The following is a 26,758-nucleotide window of genomic DNA, read 5'->3' as shown; positions in this document are numbered from 1 at the left end:
GAGAGGAGGGGCCCCGTACTGCATGGATCCTGGCCCCCTACTCTCTTATACCATCCCTGGGACAATAGTACCTCTTTCACACATACCCTGTCGACCCTGGTTTTTGCCGGGGCTTGCGGCTCGACCAGGGTCTCAACTATGTGTGCACAGACCCGGGTCGGATGTCACTGGTCCATGACCCTGCTTGGAACCAGGGGTATTCCTGGGACCGACCTGGGTCACCTGCAGTCTGAAAGGCATGACTCTGGTCATGATGATCCCGGTCGTGCCTGAAAGGAGTTGATTGGTTGGGGACAGTAGCGATTGTTGATGACATCATCCCTAAGTACCCACTGTGAGATGGAAGACCCGTGTCAGTGGAAGAACCAGTGCGGTGTGAGGGGTGACGACCTGAGAATAACGCAGTTCCGTCACCCAGGTGTGAAAGGGGGTAAGTACTGTAACTCCGACTTCAACCATTGTTCAGCGTCCGGGGTCTGATCTGGATATAAGCCGGGGGTTTATGTGTGAAAGTGGTATAAATGTGGACCAACAGCAGTTGGATAAGATGAGTAAAGTTATGAACAGAAATACAGCATGACTTTATACCCTCCACTGAGCGGTCCCGTAGGACATTAAGTACGTCTTAAATAACGTGATTTATTTCTCGGCCTCATGAATGTCTCTGGTGAACAGAATGCGTTGTGACATTGGCTGTAATGCTGATGTGCTGCGGGCTATGTGACCCGGTGATATTGAGGCTATAGCGGGGAATGGGTGTATATAGACACAGTCACTGCCTGTGTAATGAACTTAGGGGGTAATTCATAGCAAATCGCTAGGCTGCATTTTCGTACAGCAGACGATCAGGTCCAAACTGCGCATGCGTATGCACCGCAACGCGCAGGCGCGTCACACGGGTACAAAGCGGATCGCCGTTCAGCGATGGGTTTGTGCAAAGGATCCGTTTGCACAGGCGTTCGCAAGGAGATTGACAGGGAGAAGCCGTTTGTGGGTGTCAACTCACCGTTTTCTGGGAGTGGTTGGAAAAACGCAGGCGTGTTCATGCGTTTGCAGGGAGGGTTAATGACGTCAATTCCGGTCCTGGACAGGCTGAAGTGATCGCATCGGCTGAGTAAGTCCTGGGCTGCGCAGAGACTGCACAAAATCTGTTTGTACAGCTCTGCTACACATGTGATCGCACACTTGCACAGATAAAGGCCCTCATTCCGAGTTGATCGCTCGCTGACGATTTTCGTAGCGTAGCGATCAGGCTAAAAAATGGCATTTCTGCGCATGCGCTAAGTACTTTCACACAAAACTTTGTAGTTTTACACAAGCTCGAGCGACGCTTTTCAGTTGCTCGAGTGTTCGTTGTTTGATTGACAGGAAGTGGGTGTTTCTGGGCGGCAACTCAGCGTTTTCAGGGAGTGTGCTAAAAATCACAGGCGAGCCAGGTAAAAACGCAGGAGTGGCTGGAGAAACGGGGGAGTGGCTGGCCGAACGCAGGGCGTGTTTGTGACGTCAAGCCAGGAATTAAACAGACTGCAGTTATCGCAAACTAGGAGTAAGTATCGAGCCACTCTGAAACTGCATGAAATTTTTAAGTAGCAGAACTGCTAATCTTTCGGTCGCACTTCTGCTGAGCTAAGATAAACTCCCAGAGGGCGGCGACCTAGCGTTTGCACGGCTGCTAAAAGCAGCTAGCGAGCGATCAACTCGGAATGAGGGCCAAAATACACTCCCCCTGTAGGCGGCGACTTTGTGATTGCAGCAGTGCAAAAATTGCCTGCTAGCGATCAGATCTGAATTAGGCCCTTAATGTATTAACGCACGCTCATATGTGTAGAATAAAATGGTCTTAGCACTTCAGTTACAGTCATTCTAATTATGGAACAGATTGTACAGTAATACAGGAAAATTCATTATTTTTTTTCTTCTCTAACTGAACATATGTTTCTGTGTAGCAATCCTTTACTGAGCAGGGGATTCATACTTAATTGGGATTTCTCTGGAAGTTTTATCTTCTTCTTTTTTTTGGACCAACTTAATACAGGAAATTGGCTCCGCAGAAGTGTGTTTTTATATTTAAAAGTACATTCAAAGTACACCAGAGTCGCCTACTCCCCCAGAACGGCCAGGAGGCTCCCAAAAATCAGTGGGCAAGTCTCCCAGAGTTGGCTGCCACCTGCCCGCAGCCACCCACTTACCGAGCGAAAGTGTGCGGTCCAGACGGGCCTTGGCGCGTTTCGTGCTGAATCGCAGCACAATACTAGACTAGGGGGCAGCCAGGAGGTCGGCGAATATGATACTTTTTCTGTATATACATTCAGACTTGCACACTCAAGCAAATTGTTTTATTTTTATTTATTATCCAAAACATCCAAGATCGTTCAACATCTCATAACTCCAGCGATCTTGGACGCCATTACATCCCAGGTCAACAGGCTCAAAAGGTCAATGGGGTCAGTAGGTCGACGTGTAAAAGGAGGGCAATACAAAAGGTCAGCAGGGTCAAAAGGTTGACACAAAAAAAGGTTGGCTCTTTTTTTCTTTCGTTTTTTGAGCGTCATTGTCTATGTTGAGCCACATGTGTCCTCAATTAGTGTACTGCGTCCACTCACGTGGTAAAGGTGTATCGCTCCGCTACTGCTGCACGCGGAACAGGTTACTATTATCCTATGTTTAATACAATGTGTTGACTATATGTGTGTCGACCATTGAACCTGTCGACTTTAAGCACTGTCTACCTTTTACATGTTGATCTTTTGACCATGTCAACATTTTGTACCTGTTCAACTAATGCATGTCGACCATATGTGGTCGACCTATTGACTGACGACCTCTCATCCGTGTTTAGATACTTTGAGTGCTGTGTGATGGGCAGATGGCATACTATGAGGGGATGCGGTCAATTTACCTACAATCAAAATCCCGACGGACAAAATCCTGACAACCATTGACCGACGGTCAAAATCCCGACAAGGTCAAAATACCGACATTTAAAATACTGACAAGGTCAAAGTACCGACATTTAAAATGTGGACAGGTCAAAAAGTCGACGTGGGTTTTTCATGATTTATTTTATTGAAACCGACTTGTTCATACTTTACCATCCCAGTGGACCTGGAGGGGGAATATAGCACCATGCCCGAAACCGCTCGCCATGCGAGGGGATGCGGTACACTTATACGGTGTCCATGTCAACATATGTCAACATACACCCCCAAAACAATGAAAAGCTTGCGTCGGCTTTTTGACATGTCGACATTTTAAACGTCGGTATTCTGACCTTGTCGATATTTTAAATGTCGGTATTTTGACCTTGTCGGGATTTTGACTGTCTCTCGATTGTTGTTGGGATTTTGACCGTCGGGATATTGATTGTAGGTATGGGGCTGGTCTTTCTTCTCCACCATACTTTATCAATTCTTTATAAATAAATAAATTTGACCCTTCCTCACCAATTATGTCTAAGGGGAAGATTTATCAAATATTGGAGAGAGATAACGTGGAGAGATAAAGTACCAGCCTACACTATTATTTTATAGGCTGTTAAAAAAAAAAAAAAAAGACAGAAGCTGATTGGTTGGTACTTTATCTCTCTCTGCTTTATCTTTCTCCAGTATTTGATAAAACTCACCCTCAGTTTCTTTGTTTTAGATATAGATAAGTGTTATTAACGGGTTTGGTAAGTGTGGGTGTATATCAGCGGTTGAGAAGTTTAGCTACTTGGTTGCTATGGACAACAGCAACTTTTCAGCTTCTCAAATATTTAGAACAGTATTTCCGAACCTTGGTCCTCAAGGCATTCTTACAGTCTTGGTTTTAGTTTTAATTAGTACCTCAGTTATTTTGATTTAACCATCTGTGCACAAGCATGGAGATGCATAAAACCTGGACTGTTAAAGGCCCTACACACTGGCCGATAACCCTCAAAGATATGAACAATCTCGTTCATTATTGAACGAGATACCGTTTATATCTTTGAGTGTGGAGTCACCGGTGATGAACGATGCCCGGTCCCGCGCTCGTTCATCGCTGGTGCTCCGTCGGCTGTGCATGCAGGCCAATATGGACGATCTCGTCCATATTTGCCTGCACTTGTATGGAGCCAGGTGACGGGGGGAGTGAAGAAACTTCACTCCCTCCGTCACTGCACCCCCGCCGATGGGTCGCCCGTCGGCCGTATCCGCCGTTGGGCTGCTCGGCGGCGGATCTTTATATGTGTAGGGCCCTTTAGTGTGGCTTGAGGACCGAGGTTGGGAAACTTTACGGCCTTAGAAGGTGTGATATATTTCTCCTTCAAACGCAAATGCTATTGAAATGCAACAACCAGCAGAACAATCGGCGGATTTGGAAAGACGCTGCTTACTAAATATACCCTTAGGAGTCCTGTAGACTCTTGTAAACCACGGAAAAATATGTACCTGGGAAAAATCTCCATGTTCTAGGACAGAGCTCTTTAGGGATTGTCACCCTGCAGCAGTGTTTGTATTTATGTGTCGGGACAACATAACATAATGATGGAACAACACAACAGTAATGTCAGCACTTGCGGTTATGCGCGCCCGAATGGAGCAACACTTAAATTGCTCCATCAGGCGCCAGCTAGTGGCCGCCGGTGTGCAATAACATTTGTAGTGCCCCTTTAGAGGTGAGGAGCAGCGTTAGCCATTTATTATATAGGAGTTTTACCTGCTGTACTACTCAGCCTGGTATAGGCCCTGATTTCTGCATGTGGCCCTTTTACCACCCTACTCACCATCCCCATGCTTCCGTATTTCATTGAGAATTCATTTGACACGTTATCACCATTTAAAGCATTTCTCCCAGCCAGATACTTAATTGACTTAAACTTCCCGATGTAAGGAAACCGTGTATTAGCTAGCCTTTTCTCCTGACAGTTATCACCCAGAGCTATTCTTATTTAAATGATACTAAAAAAGCTATTTTGTATAATTTGGAATACTTGTACTTGGGAAAGTGGTCCCCTGGTGGACTTTCCATGCAGAACTGCTTATTGTCTTGAGCTGAAATTAAAGTTTAGGCTACTACGAGCTATGGATTGTGGTAATATGCAATACTAGCTAAATGGCGCTAATCTCTTGCAGTTTCTGTAAATGCTGGAATGAGCTGGATGGAGAGGGGGCAACTAATGTACAGATTTAGGGGTCTATTCATGAAGCAGTGCAAAGTGTGGAGAAGTGAGCCAGTGAAGAAGTTACCCACGGCAACCAATCAGCATTGAAGTAACATTTATAATTTGCATACTATACAGTTGTACGGAGCAGCTGATTGGTTGCCATGAGCAACTTCTCCACAGGCTCACTTCTCCACACTTTTCACTGCTTCATGAATAGACCCCTCTGTCTTGTAATTGACACCAAAAAAGTACGTGTGTGTGTGTGTGTGTGTGTGTGTGTGTGTGTGTATATATAAGGGTGATTTTAAAAGACCATGAGCACCCTAGCCAGAATTCTCTAAAAATAATTAAACCAAAGAAGTTCCGGATAATAGAATGTAGGATATATTTTAAATATATACTTCTTTTAAATCGCTTTCAACACAATGGACTAGCATCACTCAGTTTGTCACCCCTAGTGGTTGTATCTTCCATCATTGGCTGCCTGAAAAATGTCATCGGCTGAAGACCACAAACACAGATAGGTACAGAGGTCCCGCTTGAGATCCCGTTGCTCATGTGACCACCAAATAGTCGGCAGTGCGGCCGCCACCTGTACAGTCTGTTAGCACCAGGAGGCGTGTGTCCCGGCCGTTGCCCAGGAGCCGGACTGCTGCACCTCCCGCTGACCCCCATCCGGCGCCTAGCAACAGGCGGACGCCAGGCACAAGGTCTCCTGGTCCCTGCCTGGTGCCTAGAATCAGGCTGACGCTGGGAGCCTCCGGACTCCTAGCTACAGGGATGCCGCTGGCAGACAGCATTCCCTGTTGCTTAGGAAATAGGTTACGTAGTTTGCAGTTAGAATTCTGATTGGTTGGAGGGCATTTATATGCACTTCCAGTTCACTCCCCAAATCGCTGGTGATAGTTCCTGCTTTAAGTGAGAACCTGTCAGCCTGTGAAGCAGCCGTGATTCTGAGACCCTGACTGATTTCCTGATCGGATCCAGCTAGCCTTGGGTTCAGGTTTTGTGTGGAACGGTACAAAGATTTTTGCCTTTGCATTTATTCATTATTTATACCATCCTGTGCATTGTTGCATGTATATACAGTCTTGTTGCTAATAACACCCAGTGCATTGTTGCATATACATATTGATTGTGTTAAGATTATTGGGGTCATTCCGACCCGATCGCTCGCTGCAGTTTTTCGCAGTGCAGTGACCGGGTCGGATCTGCGCATGCGCCGGCGCCGCAGTGCGCCAACGCATGTTGGGTGGCCAGCGGCTGTTGTATTGTAGCGATCGCCTCTGCCTGATTGACAGGCAGAGGTGGTTGCTGGGCGGGAGGGGGCGCGGTCCGGCCAACAAAGGCGTGGCTGGACCATTGGGGGGGGGGGCAGGCCGCGGCGGCTGCGTGATGTCACACGCAGCCGCTGCTTCCCGGGCAGCGAGAAGGTTCTCCCGGCCAGCCGCTGGAGCTGCGCTGGCCGGGAGTTACTCCTGAAATGCAAAAGCATCGCCGCTGTGCAATGCTTTTGCATTTCTGTGGGAGGGGGGGTGGCACTGACATGCGAGGCGGACTAGCCCTGTGCTGGGTGTCCCCCCCGCATGTCTGAGTGCCTGATCGTAGCTGTGCTAAATTTAGCACAGCTACGATCAACTCGGAATGAACCCTTATATTCCACCTGTGCATTGTTGCTCTCATGGGCATTCGGTTATTTCTCTCTGCCCTGTGTTTAGTGCAGCGGTATCTAGGTGGTGTCAGTGAACGTCTCACCGTACTGCAGTTTACTCTTGCCCAGCCTCCAATAGCCGCCGTGTCCATACATAAAACCTGGGGGCATCTGAGTACGGGGTGGACCTAATTCAGCCTGGAAAGGAGGTTGCTGTAGGAGAAGTCTAGCATTGCAGGAGGCTAAAAGACTGCTGGGCAAGGGTAATTGCGTAAGCGTCTCCAAGAACCACCAGGTAGCCCATAGCTCACTGTAGTCCACGTGACACAGTCATGTGAAACAGAAAGCACAACCTTTTTTCAAATCTTTATTATTATGTATCAGAACATAAGCATCAGTCATCTAGCTCTGATGTAGTGTAATCATTTCCTGTATGAGTTTATCAACCTCGGACATTTGAATAACTTTGGACCCATCCTGCTTAAATCACGAATTAAGGGCATTTGTTCTTCTGCCACAGCGTGTAAATGGATTTGAGGTCTGGACTCTGATTAGGTCATTCAAAAACTTTATAGTTCTTTATCAGTTATTTTGCAATAGTTGTAGATTTGCTGATGTGGGGCAGTTCCAAAGTAATGGATGTAACTCTCAGATACTATGTTTGTGATAAACACCTGGATTGCTTCAAATTTAAAATGTACATAAAGAAGCAAATGTTACCACAATTGTATCTACCACTGGTGAATAAAAATATGATGTGTGAACAAGCCTCACCAGTGTTGTCTGTTGTAAATAAATACGTTGTTTAAATGGAACGGACGTAACCAGGAAAAGACATGGTAATTGCTGATGAAACTGCAACAGATATTTATTCCATACTTTTTTACAATAAAGCATAAACCGCACAGATTGTTTTAGTACAGTTTTCTGGAAAGTCATTCTTATTACCTTGGCAATATTAAATGGAATGTATGTGTAACAGATAACCCAATAATCATCACAACGTAACCATCAAATACATTAATCAGGAAATGAAAAAAGGCCCCTTGCATTAACTGGTACAGGGTCATGTACCTTTCTAACAATGTTTTCAGATGGTTACCAGTGGGGTCATTCTGACCCGTTCGCACGCAGCGGTTCTTCGCTGCGGTGCGAACGGGTCAGAACTGCAGCTGCGTGGCGCCCGCATTGCACACGCGTGTTGCTGCCGTCGCCGGGCAACAACGCCAGAACCGAAAAAAGCGATCGCAGGCCCGATCGTAAGAAGATTGACAGCGGGAAGGGGGATCGGGGTTCTACTCACCGTTTCCCGGGTGTGGTAAGGCGAACGCAGGCGTGTCCAGGCGTTTTGAGGGCGGATGTCTGACATCACAGCCGGGACCTTCATCGCTGGATCCATCGCACTAGGTAAGTAGGTACAGGGCTGGTCTCGTTTTGCAGGAAACTTTTTTAGCATAGCAGGGCTGCACAATCGATCGCAGCCCTGTTATGCTAAAATACACTCCCCCATAGGCAGCGTCAAGTTGATCGCACAAGCAGCAAAAAGTTGCTACTTGTGATCAACTCGGAATGACCACCCATATTTCATCATCTTTGTTTTAGCTCTTTCACATAAAACCACATGAAACACTGACTATATTAACATATAATTTCTGACAGTACGTGTCCTCAACTTTTGTTATACACTACAATAATCCAAGTTTCTTACCTTTGTTTTCAAAAAACAGCAACAATGGTCACAATCAGTGTCTGCCTAATGCCTGGTAGCCATTACTGAAATCAGACAAAATGGCAGCATGTCATGTGACACGCTGTAACCAACCCATTTTTAAACTACTATAGACTATGGCCCTAATTCCGAGTTGTTCGCTCGTTATTTTTTTCTCGCAACGGAGCGATTAGTCGCTAATGCGCATGCGCAATGTTCGCAGTGCGTCTACGCCAAGTAAATTTGCTAATAAGTTTGGTATTTTACTCACGGCTTTATGTAGAAATTTCTTTGTTCTGGTGATCGGAGTGTGATTGACAGGAAGTGGGTGTTTCTGGGCGGAAACTGGCCGTTTTATGGGTGTGTGCGAAAAAACGCAGCCATTTCTGGGAAAAACGCGGGAGTGTCTGGAGAAATGGGGGAGTGTCTGGGTGAACGCTGGGTGTGTTTGTGACGTCAAACCAGGAACGAAACTGACTGAACTGATCGCAGTGGCAGAGTAAGTCTCGAGCTACTCAGAAACTGCAAAGAAATTTCTATTCGCAATTCTGCTAATCTTGCGTTCGCAATTCTACTATGCTAAGATTCACTCCCAGTAGGCGGCGGCTTAGCGTGTGCAATGCTGCTAAAAGCAGCTAGCGAGCGAACAACTCGGAATGAGGGCCTATGAATGATGCACTGGGAAATTAATTTTTTGACTATTCAAACTTTTTTTTTTTCATGACCCATGTCCACTTTTGGTTGGAATTGCCCTGTGATAATGCTCATTGTCATGTTGCATAATTCAGTGATGTAAAATAGGAGTTCAAGGTGGCCTGCAGGGTACAGTGTGGCTACAAACCAATCCCAGATCACCACTCTAGCACCTTTATAGTTGATATGTGGTTCTTTGTTCTATATACAGTATTGACGATACCCAGGATTTATGATGGTAAAACAGCCCCCATATGTTGCTGTGCTTTCGGATTTAGCAAGCACGGGAGAATGCCTTTGATGACGTATGCTCCATGCATGTCCATTACAGACACCAACGCTAAACCTATAAGCTATCACTCTGCTTCCAGGTCTTTGCCGGGACGGCTCTTACCTGAACCCATGTCCTATGTCTCATATCCACCGCATTTATACTTCGGGATATGATACATCTGCCACCAAAACAGTATGTTGGAGCGACAAGAGTTTTCGGAGGCCTACGAGCATATTGGATGCGTGGCTTACCGCGGGAGGATAGCCTTTAATGCCCCGAGCTATTCAGTTTAAAGCCCATTTCCTCTGGAGGTAAGCCCACAGATAATGGGGGTCATTCAGACCTGATCACTCGCTAGCTATTTTTTTGCAGCGCTGCGATCAGATAGTCGCCCCCTATAAGGAAGTGTATTTTTGCTTTGCAAGTGTGCGATCGTATGTGCAGCCAAGCATTACAAAAAAGTTTTGTGCAGTTTCTGAGTTGTCCAGAACTTGCTTAGCCGCTGCAATCACTTCAGCCTGTCCGGGCCTGGAATTGACGTCAGACACCCGCCCTGCAAGTGCTTGGACACGCCTGCGTTTTTCCAAACACTTTCAGAAAACAGTCAGTTACCACCCACAAATGTCTTCTTCCTGTCAATCTCCTTGCGATCGGCTGTGCGAATGGATTCTTCGTAAAACCCATCGCACAGCAATGATCCGCTTTGCACCCGTACAACGCGCCTGCACATTGCGGTGCATACGCATGCGCAGTTCTGACCTGATCGCAGCGCAGCGAAAAAATGTAACGTGTCATCAGGTCTGAATGACCCCCAATGTGCGTTAACCCATAGATTCTGGTTAACTATGGGTCAGCACACTCTCTGTGGCCTTGGTGAAGTCAGAAAGCCTTAATTACCCCGGATTTCTATTCGTACCTTACCTAAAAAAGCCCTGTGGTTTATATGTGGAATATGCCCCTTAGTCAGGGTTGAGGTTCCATAGAATGCAATCCTCTAAACATGGTAATTTGCTTGCAGAAAGTAAATGGGCAACGCAGGTTATTCCAAGATCAACAGATAACACAGCATACATTTGTTTTCCTAATTTTAATATATATATATTTTTTATTATTGTTTTTCAGGCAATGACCAGGCAACTGGCTGAAGTTCTTCTTCATTCCTTAAGTGAAAACTGCTACTGGTGTCCCTTGAATAGTCCTCTGCCCGAACAAAGGAACAGAAGAGAGAGTTCATTTCCTTACAACATTCTCAGCCAAAAACCGCAGATTCATTCAGGAGACCAGTAAGGAACCTCCACACCCCCCCCCATCCCAATCCCCCCACCCCTTCCCCCATCCCGGTCCACCCCATACTTGCCTACCTGACCCTCTCCATGCTCTATTCCTGGACTTTCCTGGTAATGTATGATTGCTATCACCTGGGGTGAGCCAGTTAATTGATAAGAAAAGTGTTTCACCACAGGTGATGGCAATCATACATTGGGGGTCATTTCCGAGTTGTTCGCTCGTTGACGATTTTCGCAACGGAGCGATTAAGGCAAAAATGCGCATGCACAAAACTTAGTAGATTTACTCACGTCCGAACAAAGAATTTTCATCGTTGAAGTGATCGGAGTGTGATTGACAGGAAGTGGGTGTTTCTGGGCGGAAACTGACCGTTTTCTGGGAGTGTGCGGAAAAACGCAGGCGTGCCAGAATAAAACGCGGGAGTGTCTGGAGAAACGGGGGAGTGGCTGGCCGAATGCAGGGCGTGTTTGTGACGTCAAACCAGGAACGAAACGGGCTGAGCTGATCGCAATGTAGGAGTAAGTCTCGAGCTACTCAGAAACTGCTAAGAATTTTCTATTCGCAATTCTGCTAATCTTTCATTCACAATTCTGCTAAGGTAAGATACACCCCCAGAGGGCGGCGGCCTAGCGTGTGCAATGCTGCTAAAAGCAGCTAGCGAGCGAACAACTCGGAATGAGGGCCATTACCAGGAAAGTCCAGGAACAGAGCATTTTCTCCCTCATGGAGAGGGTCAGGTAGGCAAGTATGGTCCACCCCACCCTGAACACACATAGCATTGTTACCCCAGCAGATTTTGTTATATTTAATCCATTGATTCAGTGGGGCCACCTCAGTAGCACTTCGCAGGCTGAACAGGAATCTGACCCACACTGATGAGCTCTAACGAGAGTGAATATCCTGTATTAGCACTGGTCTATAGAATGCACTGAATGGCCACTTGTTATGTTACCATACCATCCCTTTAAACTGGGACGCTCATGGATTACACAGGTTCTGTGGCTGATTAAAACCAGATGAAACTGAGGCTTGTAGTCAGCAGCCGCAGAACCTGTGTAAATCTTAGGTGTCCTGGTTTGAAGGGATAGTATGGTAAGCCTATGTTAACAGTATTTTAGAGGATTTTGACTCTGCCAGTGGAGCTTAATTTCTTGTAATTGAAACCACTTTGCATACATTTTTGTCCTAATAACCTATCGGAATTTGCCTTAATGTCATCCCTGCATACATTAACATTTTGCACAAGAAAGACCCAATAAGGATGGAAGTAAATAATACAGTATATGCCGTAAGAGGTAATACTTATGTGGAGCCCAGTGAAGGTATTAGGTGGCGCATGAATCATGCATGTCCTGCTTTCTGTTACTGCTCTGTCAATGTTACACTCGTTTAGAGCCCAGCATATAACCTCATTCTCCTCTTGTGTCTGTTTTTAGCCTGTATTGCCCGAAGGACAACATTGAGGAGGCTCTACTGCTTCTCTTGATCAGCGAATCAATGGTAAGCCACAAGGGCACAGCCGAAAAGATTATTATTTTTATGTCATTCAACAGCGTGGCTTCCACTCTTGATACGAAATCCAGACACATCCAAGTGACACGTGCTGCGTGGCTGCAGTCCAGGTCATGCACAAGTACACTGCTCGTCTGCAGAGTAATATTTGCTGGTGTGAACGCAGCGTAATTGCAGTGAAGCCGTTTAGCATGTGTCATGTATATGTGTCCACATCTGCGTTATGGACTGGTAACCTAAATATAGGCGAGGTGTTTCTGTATTGCATATTGGTAGCACACACCACCAGTGGGAGATTCTGGAGCAGGGGGAGCAGGCCCTCACGTGCCTGACGGTATGGCTGAACTGTCATTTACAGTACGCTTACGCTCACTATTCTCCTGCAGCATAAGGCATGAATGAATCCGTTGCATTGTAAATAGTTTTGCAAAAATACCTAATGAATGGGACCGACCCAGTTTAGATTTGCTGGCTAATGGCCCTCATTCCGAGTTGTTAGCTCGTTAGCTGCTTTTAGCAGCTTTGCACACGCTAAGCCGCCGCCTACTGGGAGTGAATCTTAGCATAGTAAAATTGCGAATGAAAGATTCGCAATATTGCGAAAAGACTTCTCTGTGCAGTTTCTGAGTAGCTCGAGACTTACTCTGCCAGTGCGATCAGTTCAGTGCTTGTCGTTCCTGGTTTGACGTCACAAACACACCAAGACACTCCTCCGTTTCTCCAGCCACTCCCGCGTTTTTCCCAGAAACGGTAGCGTTTTTTCACACACACCCATAAAACGGCCAGTTTCCGCCCAGAAACACCCACTTCCTGTCAATCACATTACGATCACCAGAACGAAGAAAAAACCTCGTAATGCCGTGAGTAAAATTCCTAACTGCATAGCAAATTTACTTGGCGCAGTTGCACTGCGGACATTGCGCATGCGCATTAGCGACTAATCGCTCCGTTGCGAGAAAAAAATAACGAGCGAACAACTCGGAATGACCCCCTTAGTCACAAAAGATGTAGTCCAATCTGAACATGTAGTCTCCAAGCACAAAAAGTTATTTATTCCATAATATTAAAATGTAAGTACCGCCAATACAATACGCAAGTGTATCAACATTTCTGTCCTAGACTTCAACGCTCTGTGATCTTCAGGGTCCCAATTCACAGTTTTATTTATTTCAGAATATACAAGGCTATGACATCACAATTGTAAAAAAACAAGCTATACAATAGAGGTCATCATTCATAGGTTGAAGGGTCTGGACATCCCAAGTACTCGATGTGTGATAGGTCACATACTTTGGTCTTTGTCCTCCGGAATGAGTACTGTCCTGCCACATATATTGCCTCAGGGCTTCTCTTGTAGAGTATAGGGGGGTACTGACGGGAGAGATGTGTGCTGAGCGATCTTAACACAGACCACTCAGCACACATCTCTCCCCTCGCTCAGCACAGCGCAATGTGCTGAGCGAGGGGACGGACGGACAGGGGGGCCGCTCACTCCACACAACGGTGAAGTGAGAGACCTGCTAGATTGAGCGTGCATGCAGGCTCAATCTAGCACCGGCGATAGCGATGCACGGGGTCGCGCATCGCTATCGATGGGGGGCATACACGGCAGATTTGTGCTTAAAATCTAAACAATCTAGTCAGATTGCTTAGATTTTAAACACGGATCTCTCCGTGTGTACCCCCCTTATCTCTCTAGAAAGTCCTTTGTGTTCCAGTATCATGGGAATGTTGGGGTAGGACTGTAAACAATACATCTAACTAAACTTCAATTCCTTATTTAATGGATCTGAAAATCTTTTCTTATGCTGATTAAAAGAAGTCATGAGCATACAGTTATTCAAACTTCTAAATATACGAAAACTACATTGTAATGTAAGCACTTTGTATTGATCGTATTTAATAGCTGCGTGATGCAGTCACTTCCGCAGTGTCACTAGAAGTTTCCTGCTGAGATGCAGAACAGAATAAGTGCAAACAATACATCGTTTGCGTACTGTGGCCCTCATTCAGCTTCAGCGCTTTTAGCAAAACTGTAACTGGCTGCGATGGCATGCTGGGTGCCGCAGAGCACAGGGCAAGGCCGCCCAGCGTGCAAATACCCGACAGTGATGCATTGCGATCACATCACTGATTTGTGGATGCGACGATCAACTCCCTGTTTATCGCAGCGATCGGGTTGGAATTGCGCATGCCGGAGCCGTCGTTCAGTAGCGATCGCCTCTGCCTCATTGACAGGCAGAGGCGGTCGCTGGGCGGGAGGTGGCTTAACGCCGCCGTTTAAGGGGCGCGGTCCGGCCAACGCATCTGTGGCTGGACTGTTGGGGGGGGGGAGGCCACTGCGGCTGCGTAACGTCTCACACAGCCGCTGCGGCCATTGGCAGCGACGATCAACTCCCGGCCTGCCGCAGGAGCTGCGCTGGCCGGGAGTTACTCCACAAATACAAAAGCGCAATGCTTTTGTATTTGTGCGAGGGGGAGGGGGGAAGCGGAATGACATGCAGGCGGACTAGCCCTGTGCTGGGTGTCCTCCCGCATGTCAGGGAAGATGATCGTAGCTGTGCTAAATTTAGTACAGCTACGATCAACTCGGAATGACCCCCTATATGCCTTTCTGAGGTGTGACAGTAGCAAGAATCACACAGTATGGCAGAAGGGGGGGAATTGTCAGTGCTTTCCCCAGTGCACACAGGATCCTGCTAGCAGAAGCATCACCGTGGAGATATATTTAGAAGCACATATGTTTGCTATGTATAAATGTTGCACTTAGCAGTGCTTGAGTACAATTTTGTGACCAGTAATAGATTACCAAATGTCTCCGTTGTAGCGTATCACACTGAGTAATCATGTTATAGTGTAATCATGGAAGAGACGTATAATGCAAAGCTTTTCTCTCTGCCTAGGATCAGCCAGTGTTTCTATGTGTTATTTACAAAGAGCATTATCACCAAGGCAGTTGTTCAGGCAATCAATCAGTCAATCTGACAATAAGTGCAATAGGATTACTGTTATATGCATTCTAAGAAAATATTGTATCTTAGATAATGTTACAGTGTTTAATGGAAGGGTTTAAGCCTAACAATTTCAGTTTTCTCTAATAGGACATAGTGTAAAACTGTATTTTTATATGTTTGGTATGGGGCCTACACGCTGGGCGATATCTTATTTATTATTTATTTATTAACAGTTTCTTTTATAGCGCAACAAATTCCGTTGCGCTTTACAATTGGAAACACAGTTATAGAGGTAGGAAGGCCCTGCTTGCAATCTATAGATATCTTGAAAGATATGAACGATATCGTTCATAACTGAACGATAAATCGTTCATATCTTTCAGTGTTGTTGCATCAACGATGAACGATGCGAGTGCACGATGCGAGTGCACGTTCATTGTTGATCGATCATCGTTAATACATGCCAGTCAATTTGGACGATATAGATTTATGTACTCATATCGCTCAAATTGACCATCGATATCTTCCAGTGTGTAGGCTGAATCGACCATCGATATTATCGTTGGTCGAATACATCTCCTAGTTTGTAGACCACTAGTGCTCCTTGTCTCTTGTCTCCTAGTTCCATTCAGCGACTCTGACTCGTCATTATGTTAGGTACAAGCTCATGAGGGGAGATGTATCATAAGGGGAGAGAGATACTAATCAGCTTCTAATTAAAACGTCAGGGGATGATTGGTTGATACTTTCTCTCTCTTCAGGCTTTGATAAATCTCTCCCAAAAGTCGTGAACTCCCTTCCGCTCCCTGTTACTCACCTCTGCTTACTTGACAAGATACAAGGGGAGATGTATCAAGCCTTGGAGTGAAGTTGCTGCCCAAAGCAACCAATCAGTGACTGTCATTTCAAAGACTGTGCTTGATAAATGGCAGAAACTTGATTGGTTGCTTTGCACAACTTCTTCACTTTATCTCTCTCCAGGGCTTGATACACCTCCCCCTTCGTAAGAAACCCTACCTATTCCCCTTGTCCGCACCCTACCTTGTCTATTGGTTTATTGCTCTGCGGCGTTCCTATGATATATCATCTTACATTTACTGTACGTATGATATGCTAAGTGTCATTGTTACTATACATATTACAGTACCTGTAAGGTAATGTGAATGTGGCTCCTCAATATAAAAGAATCATTTATCTCAAATATATGAGTGATGGTTATTTTTAGTTTTACATTTATTTATTTTTTGTAAATATTAAGCTATTTGGCCTAAATGCCAGGTTTCAACTCAATCTCCCATTGCCACATGTGCCCCAAACCCTCTTACCCCAGCTGGTTCCAACCTGCTGCCTTATCTGATGGCAGAGGGATCTGGTTTCCCTCATAGCAAGATCCACTACTGCTGTTACCTGTGTGCAAAGACCTGGTGACTCCCACTGATGATGTCACATACTCTAGACAGAGCGCTGACATCATTAATCGTCAGTGTGAGCAGCTGCTGATTGGTGAAGAGCAAAACTCTGGACCCTTCCCCACCAGACACCCTAGCAGGGTAAGAACTTACCCCCATGCCTGCTTCCATCTGGATGCATGCCTACTTCCACTTACCCAAACACGTACCTAAATCGCCATCTGGACATGGACACCGGAGGCGTGCTCGCCGATACACTGCGCATGCGCCCCCCAACACACCAAGGTCTGCATTCTTTCCTCCTGCGAACCAAGAAACACCAAGCCCACACTGAAGCCTGCCGATCTAGTTGCCTGCGTGTCCACACTTACCCACCCTACCAACCAACGAAGTACCTCACCACCGGAATATGGACACTGTAAGTGCACGTGTGCCCCCAGAACACACCAAGTCTGGCCTCAAACAATTTATTTGAGGCTCATCCACTCGTCCTCACAGCTGACCATCTTTTATGGATGTGATAAAGCTAAATATTTATCGTATATATAACCCAATATGAGGTCTTAGAACACTGTACGCTATCTACGTAAGAAGTACCGTAAGGGTACGCAAGTTGCGTATCGATCGCTTAGCCGTGATCGAGACGCTCAGGCGTCACGTTCACTCACGGCCAAGTGATCACAGGCAGGCACGCTATTGGCTGTTGACTATCGTAATGATTCGCTATAGCGTAGCGGCGCTCGGGACCACGAGGAGATCACCAGCGATGCAGACGCTCACAACGTTAAACCTTTATATCTATACCTTTGGCAATGAAATACACAGCAAACCTTAGTGTAGAGACAAAGTGTAAGTGCAACTTTGTGTAACCTGATTAACTACAAAGCTGCTTGAGCGTCACCGATGCTCAGGGAATACTTAACACTAAAAAGAATACACAGATACCTGGGCTTAGGGTCCGAAACCTATTATATGTATTATGACTATTATACTTGCAAAAAGAATCACAGTACAAAGCATACACTACAATATAACATAAACCAACTAACCAGATAACTATACAGGAAATACAATACAATACAATTAAGTCTAATCAAGGGAAAATACGAGAGAAAGAGAAGAGAGGGAGAGAGAGAAATGGCTCACAGTAAGACAATATGATTACGGAGAGAACTTACGCACAAGGGGAAACGATCGCATGCGCCTCGATATCCAGCTCCCGATTATCAGCAATGAGAACCGTTGAAGAGAGTGAAGTTGGATATGGTCGGCCCGCTATTTATGCCCCACACACAATACAATTCAATGGTCCCTACAATCTCATTGTTCATTGGACACAGGAATTCGGCTCTGCATTATAACAAAAGGTCATAGGTTGATTCATACAGGTGGGCTGTGACTATTTCCAACTGCTCAGGTGGGAGGGAAACTGGGTTTCCCGCCGCATGGGTAATAAAGTGCAAATAAAGTAAATGTTCATAAACTTCTTATGTCCATAACTATTCGCACGAGCGATTGATCTGCTTCAAACCAACACCGGAATATTTCTAATTAAATATTCTTCCGATGGATACTAAACACCACTGTATTACTCCTGTCTGACCCTTCGTATCAAACAAAGAGGGATTCCTCTGTTCATAAACATTCTATATTAACCAAACTTTCAGAATCTATCAAAGGGACCATGATCTACAAAATACATTATTACTGAAAATATGTTACGATTGAGTCGCATGCTACAACCACATAAACTCTACCGTAAATACGCATACCATGCGCCTGCGGGTGCCCGCGACTGTGAGTATGCGCACGTACGGGAGAGCGTACGCATGCGCAGCACGGACCTGTGTGAGGTGCAAATATGGTAGTGTGCATAGAGATATTTTTCTGACTTTGACAGTCCACCCTTTGGCAGTCAATAATAACTGCCACTTCCTGAAAACATTTCAAAAGGAGAAAAATATATGTTAGGGGTTAATTCATTTCCATGGTTGGGTAAGGGAGGAGAGAGGAGTAGGTGTGAAGAGGGTATGACCTAGTGAGATAGCAGAAGCATGTGTGTATGAATCCGTGTTTGGGGGGTCATGTATCATCGTGCCGTACGTGTTGTAAATCAAGCTTCGAGGTATTGCGAAGTATACATTTGAATTCCTTCTTATCCCGTGGTACGGGTCTGTGGATGGGCTGTCAAACTTTACCGAGCTCTTTTCGGATTTTGAACAAAATGGGGAGCACATTTTAGTTGATGATACATGAATGGGGGAATATGTGATTGCTGATATCTGTGCCTGTATTCCCTATACTATGTGTGTCATTACCTGAGGGTTGTAGAAATGAAGAAAAGACATAATTACGGTAAATGCGGTGGTATTCTATGTCAGGTTAATGTACATCTGTCGGTTGAAGTTTTGTTCGGTATCAGTTGAAAGTCGTCTTCTTTGCGCTGTTTGCGCTGTTTTGCTCATTAGGCGTGAGCAATAAGCTTTGTCAATGCCATTAGATTTACAAAAAAATGTTGGGCTAGCGTAAGTTTAAGAATTCTAGGGAAACTGGGGATCCATGGCAAAGTTCATCAAGTGTCCATATCTCAAGTGGTCAAAACTTCTTCTTTGGTCTATCTGTTGTCTGTATAGCGTCTCGTCGACTTCCTCGTCCAAGGGGGTCTTTTTATCTTGGAGAAAAGCAGAAAAACAGGTGAAAGAAACGGACCGTAGAAATCGCATTTTCATCACATCATTGTTTTTATCATTGGGTCATAAATCAAATCCAGGTTAATTACAGTTTCCTCACTCCTCAAACTCATCACTCTGGTACTTTGTTTGCACCTCATTAAAGCCTGCCCGCATCTAAATATCAATCCAATCGATATAACGACACCTAAGATACATAGTAGAAACTTCCCAACATCCATTATGACTCCTTGAGCCCAGTCTCCCAAACCGGAGAACCAATTTCGCGGGTTCAACCATGACACCCAACCAGTCAGCTCATTACCTACAGCAGCAAGAGTGAGATTGTGTTTTCGGCGAAATTCCCACTTCAATTGGAGAATATCGTCCATCTTTTGGTCTATGACCTCGACCGGATCCTCTGTGCTATTCGTGATATACGTGCAACACTTCACGCCGTACTGTGTTGCTAATGTAACACAATATCCGCCTGTCACTGCTGTGAGGTAATTAAGAACCATTCTATGCTGCACCAGTTCTGTTTTATAAGCTTGAAGTTCCCTTCCCGTATATCTAAACGTGTCATCATACATTTCAGTGATATTATCTAACAAATTTGCGAGCGCCGATATGTATTTATAATTTAGCACTCCTCTAGCGGTGCGGGTGAAATCTAACGCGATTAAGAATTGAATCCCGGTGGATTCACTTATCAGATCAGAGGCCGGATGCTCTGTCTTCTCTATCAGGTGCCTTTTAACAACGTGCTCGTAATGGGTGTGAGTATAAGGAGCTTGGGCACCACGGTGTATGTCTTTCATTTTGTCATGTGTTACAGTCATTACTTCAGGCAATACTTTTCCAATATAACACAATCCTTCAGAGTTTGGGGCAAGCCACTTGTACGCCTTTCTCCCGCATATGAAATATGCATCATCGGGGAGAACATATGGGACGGAGAAGGACATAACCATATTACACACCTTCCAGGTGAAATCTCCTAACCCTAATTCTTCCATCTGCTTAATGCACGTATCAGGTTGTACGATATGTGCACAGTATCCTGGTGATACTTCTCCAACTCTAGTAATCCTATTTCCTAAGGTGTATCTATACCGGAAAGATTTTCCTCTACTGGCTATGTGGCGTACAAGCTCTGTATCTGTAGGCATTCTATCTGCTCTATGTGAAAAGGTCATGGTGTGGTTACTCCATGACACTTCACAATTTCCCGGCTTTCTGGGATTGGAGATGTTAAAACATAATAGGGACCTATCCACGTGGTATTGGTGGAGCTTCAAACTAGGAGGGCTGGAGATATTAAACCTCCTGTCCACCGGTCTCCCACCATTTAACTCAAGTACCTCCCCTATCGTTAAAGGAAATGGCACTAGCCCTGATTTGCTATGACCTTGAGGTACTTGAGAGCATACCCAACAATCTGTTTTGTTTAATACATTACCCACTAAGGAGTGATAATCACTCAATGGATGCCGGTCCATATGGATATTAAAACTGGATTGGCATTTCTTTATGCACCCATCCTCAATGACATTGTTACAGAGCCTACAGATACAGTTTTCTTCAGCTAACAATCCGTCACAATTTCTTCTATGATCAATGCTATCGGATCGTTTTCTGATACTCGCCTTTGCTTGTTGGTTAGGTTGATCTTGGAAAACTACGCCTCCATCTTTATCATCAGAACCCATTCCAGAACCTCTATCGACCTCCATGGTACTCTCGCCGGAACAGACTGTTCTGGTCAACATCATGGTCAACAGGAGAATCCGGATCACAGTCTCTTGGGGCAAGTCCATCTTATAGGAGGAAACGGAGAAGAATGAGAAGGAGGAAAAATAAATTTGAGGGAGAGGGGATGGGAAGTGGAGAAAACAATAAAAGGGAGTGGGGAGTTGACAACAGCTTTCGGTCTTCAAGGCTCAGGTGCCGCCTCAGTCCTCCTGGAACAGACACTCCAGTGATACAACCTCTACCGTCTGTTCCTTATCACGGGACTTCTCTGGATCAGCAACCTTCTTGCAGTGGGATGAATGGACCCAAGTCTCTCTCTCAGCAACTTTCAATGCTGTAGTGCTAGTCAATAAGACCTGGTATGGTCCTTCCCATCTGTCAATAAGGCAACCTGAGCGTAGAAAATTCCGTATCATTACATAATCCCCAGGTTCAATGTCATGACAATTACTATCAGGTAGATCAGGAATCACCAACTTTAGATTATCATTTTGATTCCTTAACTGTTTACTCATGTTAATCAAGTACTTTACAGTTACTTCATTGTTACATTTCAAATCATCCTGAGGGTTAATCATGACATGCGGTTGTCGACCAAATAAGATTTCAAAGGGGGACAGATTAAGAGGGGACCTGGGAGTGGTTCTGATACTGTACAGTACAATGGGTAAAGCTTCTGGCCATGTCAATCCTGTCTCTGCCATCACTTTACTCAATTTATTTTTAATAGTGCTGTTCACTCTTTCGACCTTCGCACTCGCCTGTGGACGGTACGGAGTGTGCAGCTTGCTATCAATTCCCATCAACTTACACATTCCTTGAAAGACATCACCTGTAAAATGGGTACCCCTATCACTTTCGATTATTCTAGGGATACCATATCTACATACAAATTCCTGCACAATTTTCTTAGCTGTAAACATAGCGGTATTTGTAGCTGCAGGAAATGCTTCGACCCAATTCGAGAAAACATCTATACAAACAAGTACATATTTCAAATTCCGACAAGGGGGTAATTGTATAAAATCAATTTGTATTACCTGGAAAGGGCCGCCGGCAGGTGGGATATGGGATGGTTCTGTAGGTATTGCCTTTCCAATATTCTTTCTCAAACAGGTAAGGCATGACATTGCTCTTTTACCTGCATGAGAGGAGAATCCTGGGGCGCACCAATAGGCTCTTACCAATTTGCACATTCCCTCCCTGCCTAGATGAGTCAGCCCGTGAGCTGCTTCAGCCAGACATGGAAGATATGCTCTGGGGGCCACTGGTTTACCATGTCCATCCGTCCAGAGTCCTGAGGACTCCTGGCCACATCCCTTTGCCTTCCAGACTGCCTTTTCCTGTGTGGAACACAAATTTTGCATTTCACACAACTTCTGTGTGTTAATGGTATTAAATACCATCAATTGTGTGGTGTCTGTCTGTATGGGGGTAGCAGCTGCTAACTTAGCAGCTTCGTCTGCTCGGCTGTTACCAAGTGATACCGGGTCTTGGCTATATGTGTGTGCTTTACATTTGATAACAGCCACTCTGTCGGGTTCCTGTATCGCTGTTAGAAGCCTTTTTATGTGAGCTGCATGCGCTACCGGTGTACCAGCTGCCGTCATGAAATTTCTGAGACGCCATAGGGCTCCGAAATCATGGACTACCCCGAATGCGTATCTAGAATCGGTGTAGATATTGGCTGACTTACCCTTAGCCAATTCACATGCTCTGGTTAGGGCGACCAGTTCAGCAACCTGGGCTGAGTGAGGTGGGCCTAGCGGTTCCGCTTCTATGGTGTCTTGGTCATCTACGACTGCGTATCCAGTACACAAGTCTCCCGAGTCTGACTGTCTATGACAACTACCGTCCGTGTAGAACGTGAGTTCTGCATCTTCCAGTGGGTTGTCACTGATGTCAGGCCTTGCGGTAAAATTTTGGGTCAAATATTCCATACAATCATGTGTATCTTCCTTTGTATTAAATCCTCCTTCCCCATCACTCTCACCTTCCACCCTTTGTGCCTGACCAGGCACACCTGGGAGATATGTTGCAGGATTTAATGCACTGCATCTCCTTATGGTGATGTTTACGGGGGCCATTAGTGCCAATTCCCATCTTGTAAATCTCGCTGATGAGACGTGTCTGGTTTGGGCAGAATTCAATAAGGCTGATACTGCATGTGGCGTATGGATTGTGAGGTTGTGGCCTAGCACGACATCTTCGCTTTTTGTCACTAGCAATGCTATCGCAGCAACGCTTCGCAAGCATGTGGGGAGGGATCGCGCTACCGTGTCTAGCTGAGCGCTGTAGTATGCAACTGGCCTGCTGGCATCACCGTGTTTTTGGGTTAGTACTCCTGCCGCGCAACCAGCATTTTCTGTTCCGTATAGTTCAAAGGGTTTCCCATAGTCTGGCATACCTAGTGCTGGTGCCTGCGTTAGGCACTGTTTGAGTCTCTCAAATGCTGTTTCGGACTCGTCTGTATGCGAAATCCTATCAGGTTTGTTTGAGGAGACCATTTCCTGCAAAGGTAACGCTAAAATGGAAAACCCTGGGATCCAATTACGGCAATACCCACACATTCCTAAAAACGTTCTGATCTGTTGCTGGGTTTGTGGCAGAGTCATGTCTCTAATTGCTTGGATTCTATCAGCGGTCAGGTGTCTCAGTCCTTGTGTTAGACAGTGTCCCAAATATTTTACCTTAGTTTGGCATAATTGCAACTTGTCTTTGGACACCTTGTGTCCGGTGTCTGAAAGATGAAACAGGAGCTGTTTCGTATCCTTCAGAGATGCTTCCAGTGAATCTGAACACAGTAATAAATCGTCCACATACTGTATCAATACTGATCCACTGTCTGGTTGGAAAGACTGTAAACAATCATGCAAAGCCTGGGAAAATATACTTGGACTATCTATGAAACCTTGGGGTAATCGAGTCCACGTGTATTGGACTCCTCTGTATGTGAATGCAAACAAATATTGGCTGTCAGGGTGCAGAGGTACCGAAAAGAAAGCGGAGCAGAGGTCAATAACAGTGAAAAATTTGGCAGTGGGAGGGATTTGCATTAGGATGACAGCTGGATTTGGCACTACGGGGAACTGACTCTCAACTATTTTGTTAATCCCCCTTAGATCCTGCACTAGTCTGTAACCCCTCCCCCCACTCTTTTTAACAGGGAAGATGGGACTATTGGCAGTGCTGGACGTTCTTACCAGAATGCCCTGTTGTAGCAAGCGCTCTATTACTGGGTAAACTCCTAACTCCACCTCTGGCTTCAGAGGGTACTGTGGGATTTTTGGAGCTATCCTACCATCTTTTACTTGTACAACTACTGGAGCTACGTTTGCCATTAATCCAGTGTCCTGTCCGTCTTTTGTCCAAAGTGACTCTGGTATCTGAGAGGTCATCTCTTCTACTTGGGATGGATTCCTATTTGTCATAATGGTATGTGACATTAATTTTGACGGGGAGTCTAACATGTCTCGCACTTCCTGAGCGTGATTCTCAGGTATGTCCAAGAATACACCTTCAGGAGTACAATAAATGACGCACCCCATTTTACACAGTAAGTCTCTTCCCAGGAGATTGGTTGGTGCCGATGCAGCCAGCAAAAAGGAATGCTTGGTATGCAAAGGCCCTATTGTAATCTCGGCTGGTTTGCTAACAGGGTAGTGCTGGACTACTCCTGTTACTCCCATGGCTGGAATTGTCCTACCAGTGGTTCTCATGCCCACTGTCGAATTTATCACTGACTTGGCCGCCCCTGTGTCTACAAGAAAGTTTAAAGTTTTACCAGCTACATTAATTGCGATCTCGGGTTCACTTCCAAGATTGGCAATTAATTTTACTGGCTGCAGATTACAGGTATGGCCACACCCCTATTGGGTATGGTGTCCTCCCTGAATCCCGCTGGCAGCAACTACTTGTGAGGGAGATAGTTGGGAACTACCAGAGGCATGCCAGTCTCTGTTTGGGGGATATCTTTTTGTTTCCCCTGTATGTGGCTCATAACTCCGTTTCTGCGGACCTTGCTCCCAATGTCGTGTGTCGTGTCGTTGTCTAGGGGTTTGGTATGAGTTTCGTGGATTCTTTACTCTACAATCTCGTGCATAGTGTCCCTGTCTTTGACAAGAATAACATGTTACAATAGTTGACTTACCCACAGGGTTTGGTGGTACATACGCAGGCTGCTTTGTGGTCAGGGCCTGTATACTTACCGACATTAGCTTATCACTCTGCGACTCCCTGTGTCTGGTGATGTTTCGGTCGTGATCAATAGCAGCCTCTCTCAAAGTGGACACTGACAGACCTCGCCAACATGGTTGCGTGGTCTGTACCCTTGCCTTTAATGTTTCCTTCAAACCATCCATTAGTACAGATACTGCTACTTCTTGATGGTTTGGATTTGTCCTAATGTCCTCTATACCAGTGTACTTTGCCATTTCTAATAGTGCCCGGTGAAAATATTCTGCAGCTGTTTCTGACTCTTTTTGTTTAATGGAAAATATTTTGTTCCATTTAACAACTGCTGGGAAATGCTCCTTTAACTGTAAGTTTATCCTTTTTACGTTATCTTTGTTGTACACATCTGTAAGAGGTACATCCAGATCTAGTCCACAATCAGCTAAAAATTGAGCTGAGTCGACATTGGAGGGTAAACAAGCTCTTAGCAATATCTGCCAATCTTTATTATTGGGCTCTAAAGTGTTTCCTAAGTCTGTGATGTATTTTTGGCTGGCAACTAAATCTTTTCTAGGGTCAGGGAATTCAGACACTATGGTCCTTAATTCCATTCGGGAAAATGGGCTGTACATGGCAATGTTCCTTATGGGAGTGGCTCCTGATGCGTCTGTTTTCCCATTTGGCACTGCTATTACTCTAACAGGTGTGATTCTAACAACCTCATTCTGTGTAGATTCTACAGGCTGTGGTGAAATAGTTTCAGCATAATGCATGGTGCCGTACTTACCAGTTGATACGACCTCACCTGTCCCTCCGCTAGGGGCCTTTACTAATCTCGTGGGTGGAGCTGTGCCTACTGTGGTCTCTGCTATGGTGGCTGCTAGAGAGAGCGCTGAAATCGTTGCCGATTCGTCCTCTTGATCACACTCCTGAGGAAAGTTCAAAACAGGGTACAACTTGCACGGGTTAATACTTGTATGGGTTAATGGGTTAACATTATCATTAACATTTACACAGTTACTAAGTGATTGTGCGTTACACCTTAGTGCGTCCTTCTCCGCAATCAACTTCTCTACTGATATGTATGGTGGCGGCGGGGCCGTGGCAATCAGTTTTCTGTTAGAGCCAGATCCCGCCGCCTGAGCCAAACCTCTCTGTAGCTCACCTTCCTGTTGCCACAACTGTAAATAATCATAATGCTGGATTCGTCTCTTTGTTGATTTTATGAGACATATCCTCCTCCTTAAATTTTGTAACACTTCTGGGCTGAAGCTACCTATTCTTGGGAATTTCTCCCGGTCTTGTACCGTCATTCTCTCCCATTCATCACATAAAACCTCTGTGTGACTTCCATATTTCTCACACATTACGTACCTGGCCGATCCTACTGGACGGTTTACAGGATCAACCCGAACCGAGGTTGATCGCCCCCTACCTGAACAACTGGCCCCCATAACTCTGCAGGCGTTGCTTGCTCTACCTCTGATCTCTATATCAAGGTCTTCAGCGAACCCTTACAGAAAACCAGATTGTTCACAATAGGCTGAC

At 45.4% G+C, this 26,758-nt stretch overlaps 1 protein-coding gene across 9 annotated transcripts in view; it reads left to right on the top strand.

The window, feature by feature from the left end:
* TTC7A (tetratricopeptide repeat domain 7A) overlaps nt 1-26,758 on the top strand; it is a 914,714-nt gene that overhangs the window by 321,386 nt on the left and 566,570 nt on the right. For all 9 annotated transcript variants that reach the window (XM_063918709.1, XM_063918713.1, XM_063918708.1 and 6 more), the window contains 2 exons: nt 10,574-10,734; nt 12,175-12,238. In XM_063918709.1, coding sequence (XP_063774779.1) covers nt 10,574-10,734; nt 12,175-12,238 — 225 coding nt within the window. The remainder of the gene's footprint in view (nt 1-10,573; nt 10,735-12,174; nt 12,239-26,758) is intronic.

This window comes from Pseudophryne corroboree, chromosome 4 (genome assembly GCF_028390025.1).
Source record: "Pseudophryne corroboree isolate aPseCor3 chromosome 4, aPseCor3.hap2, whole genome shotgun sequence".
NCBI lineage: Eukaryota > Metazoa > Chordata > Amphibia > Anura > Myobatrachidae > Pseudophryne > Pseudophryne corroboree.
This window is presented reverse-complemented; position numbering and strand designations above follow the sequence as displayed.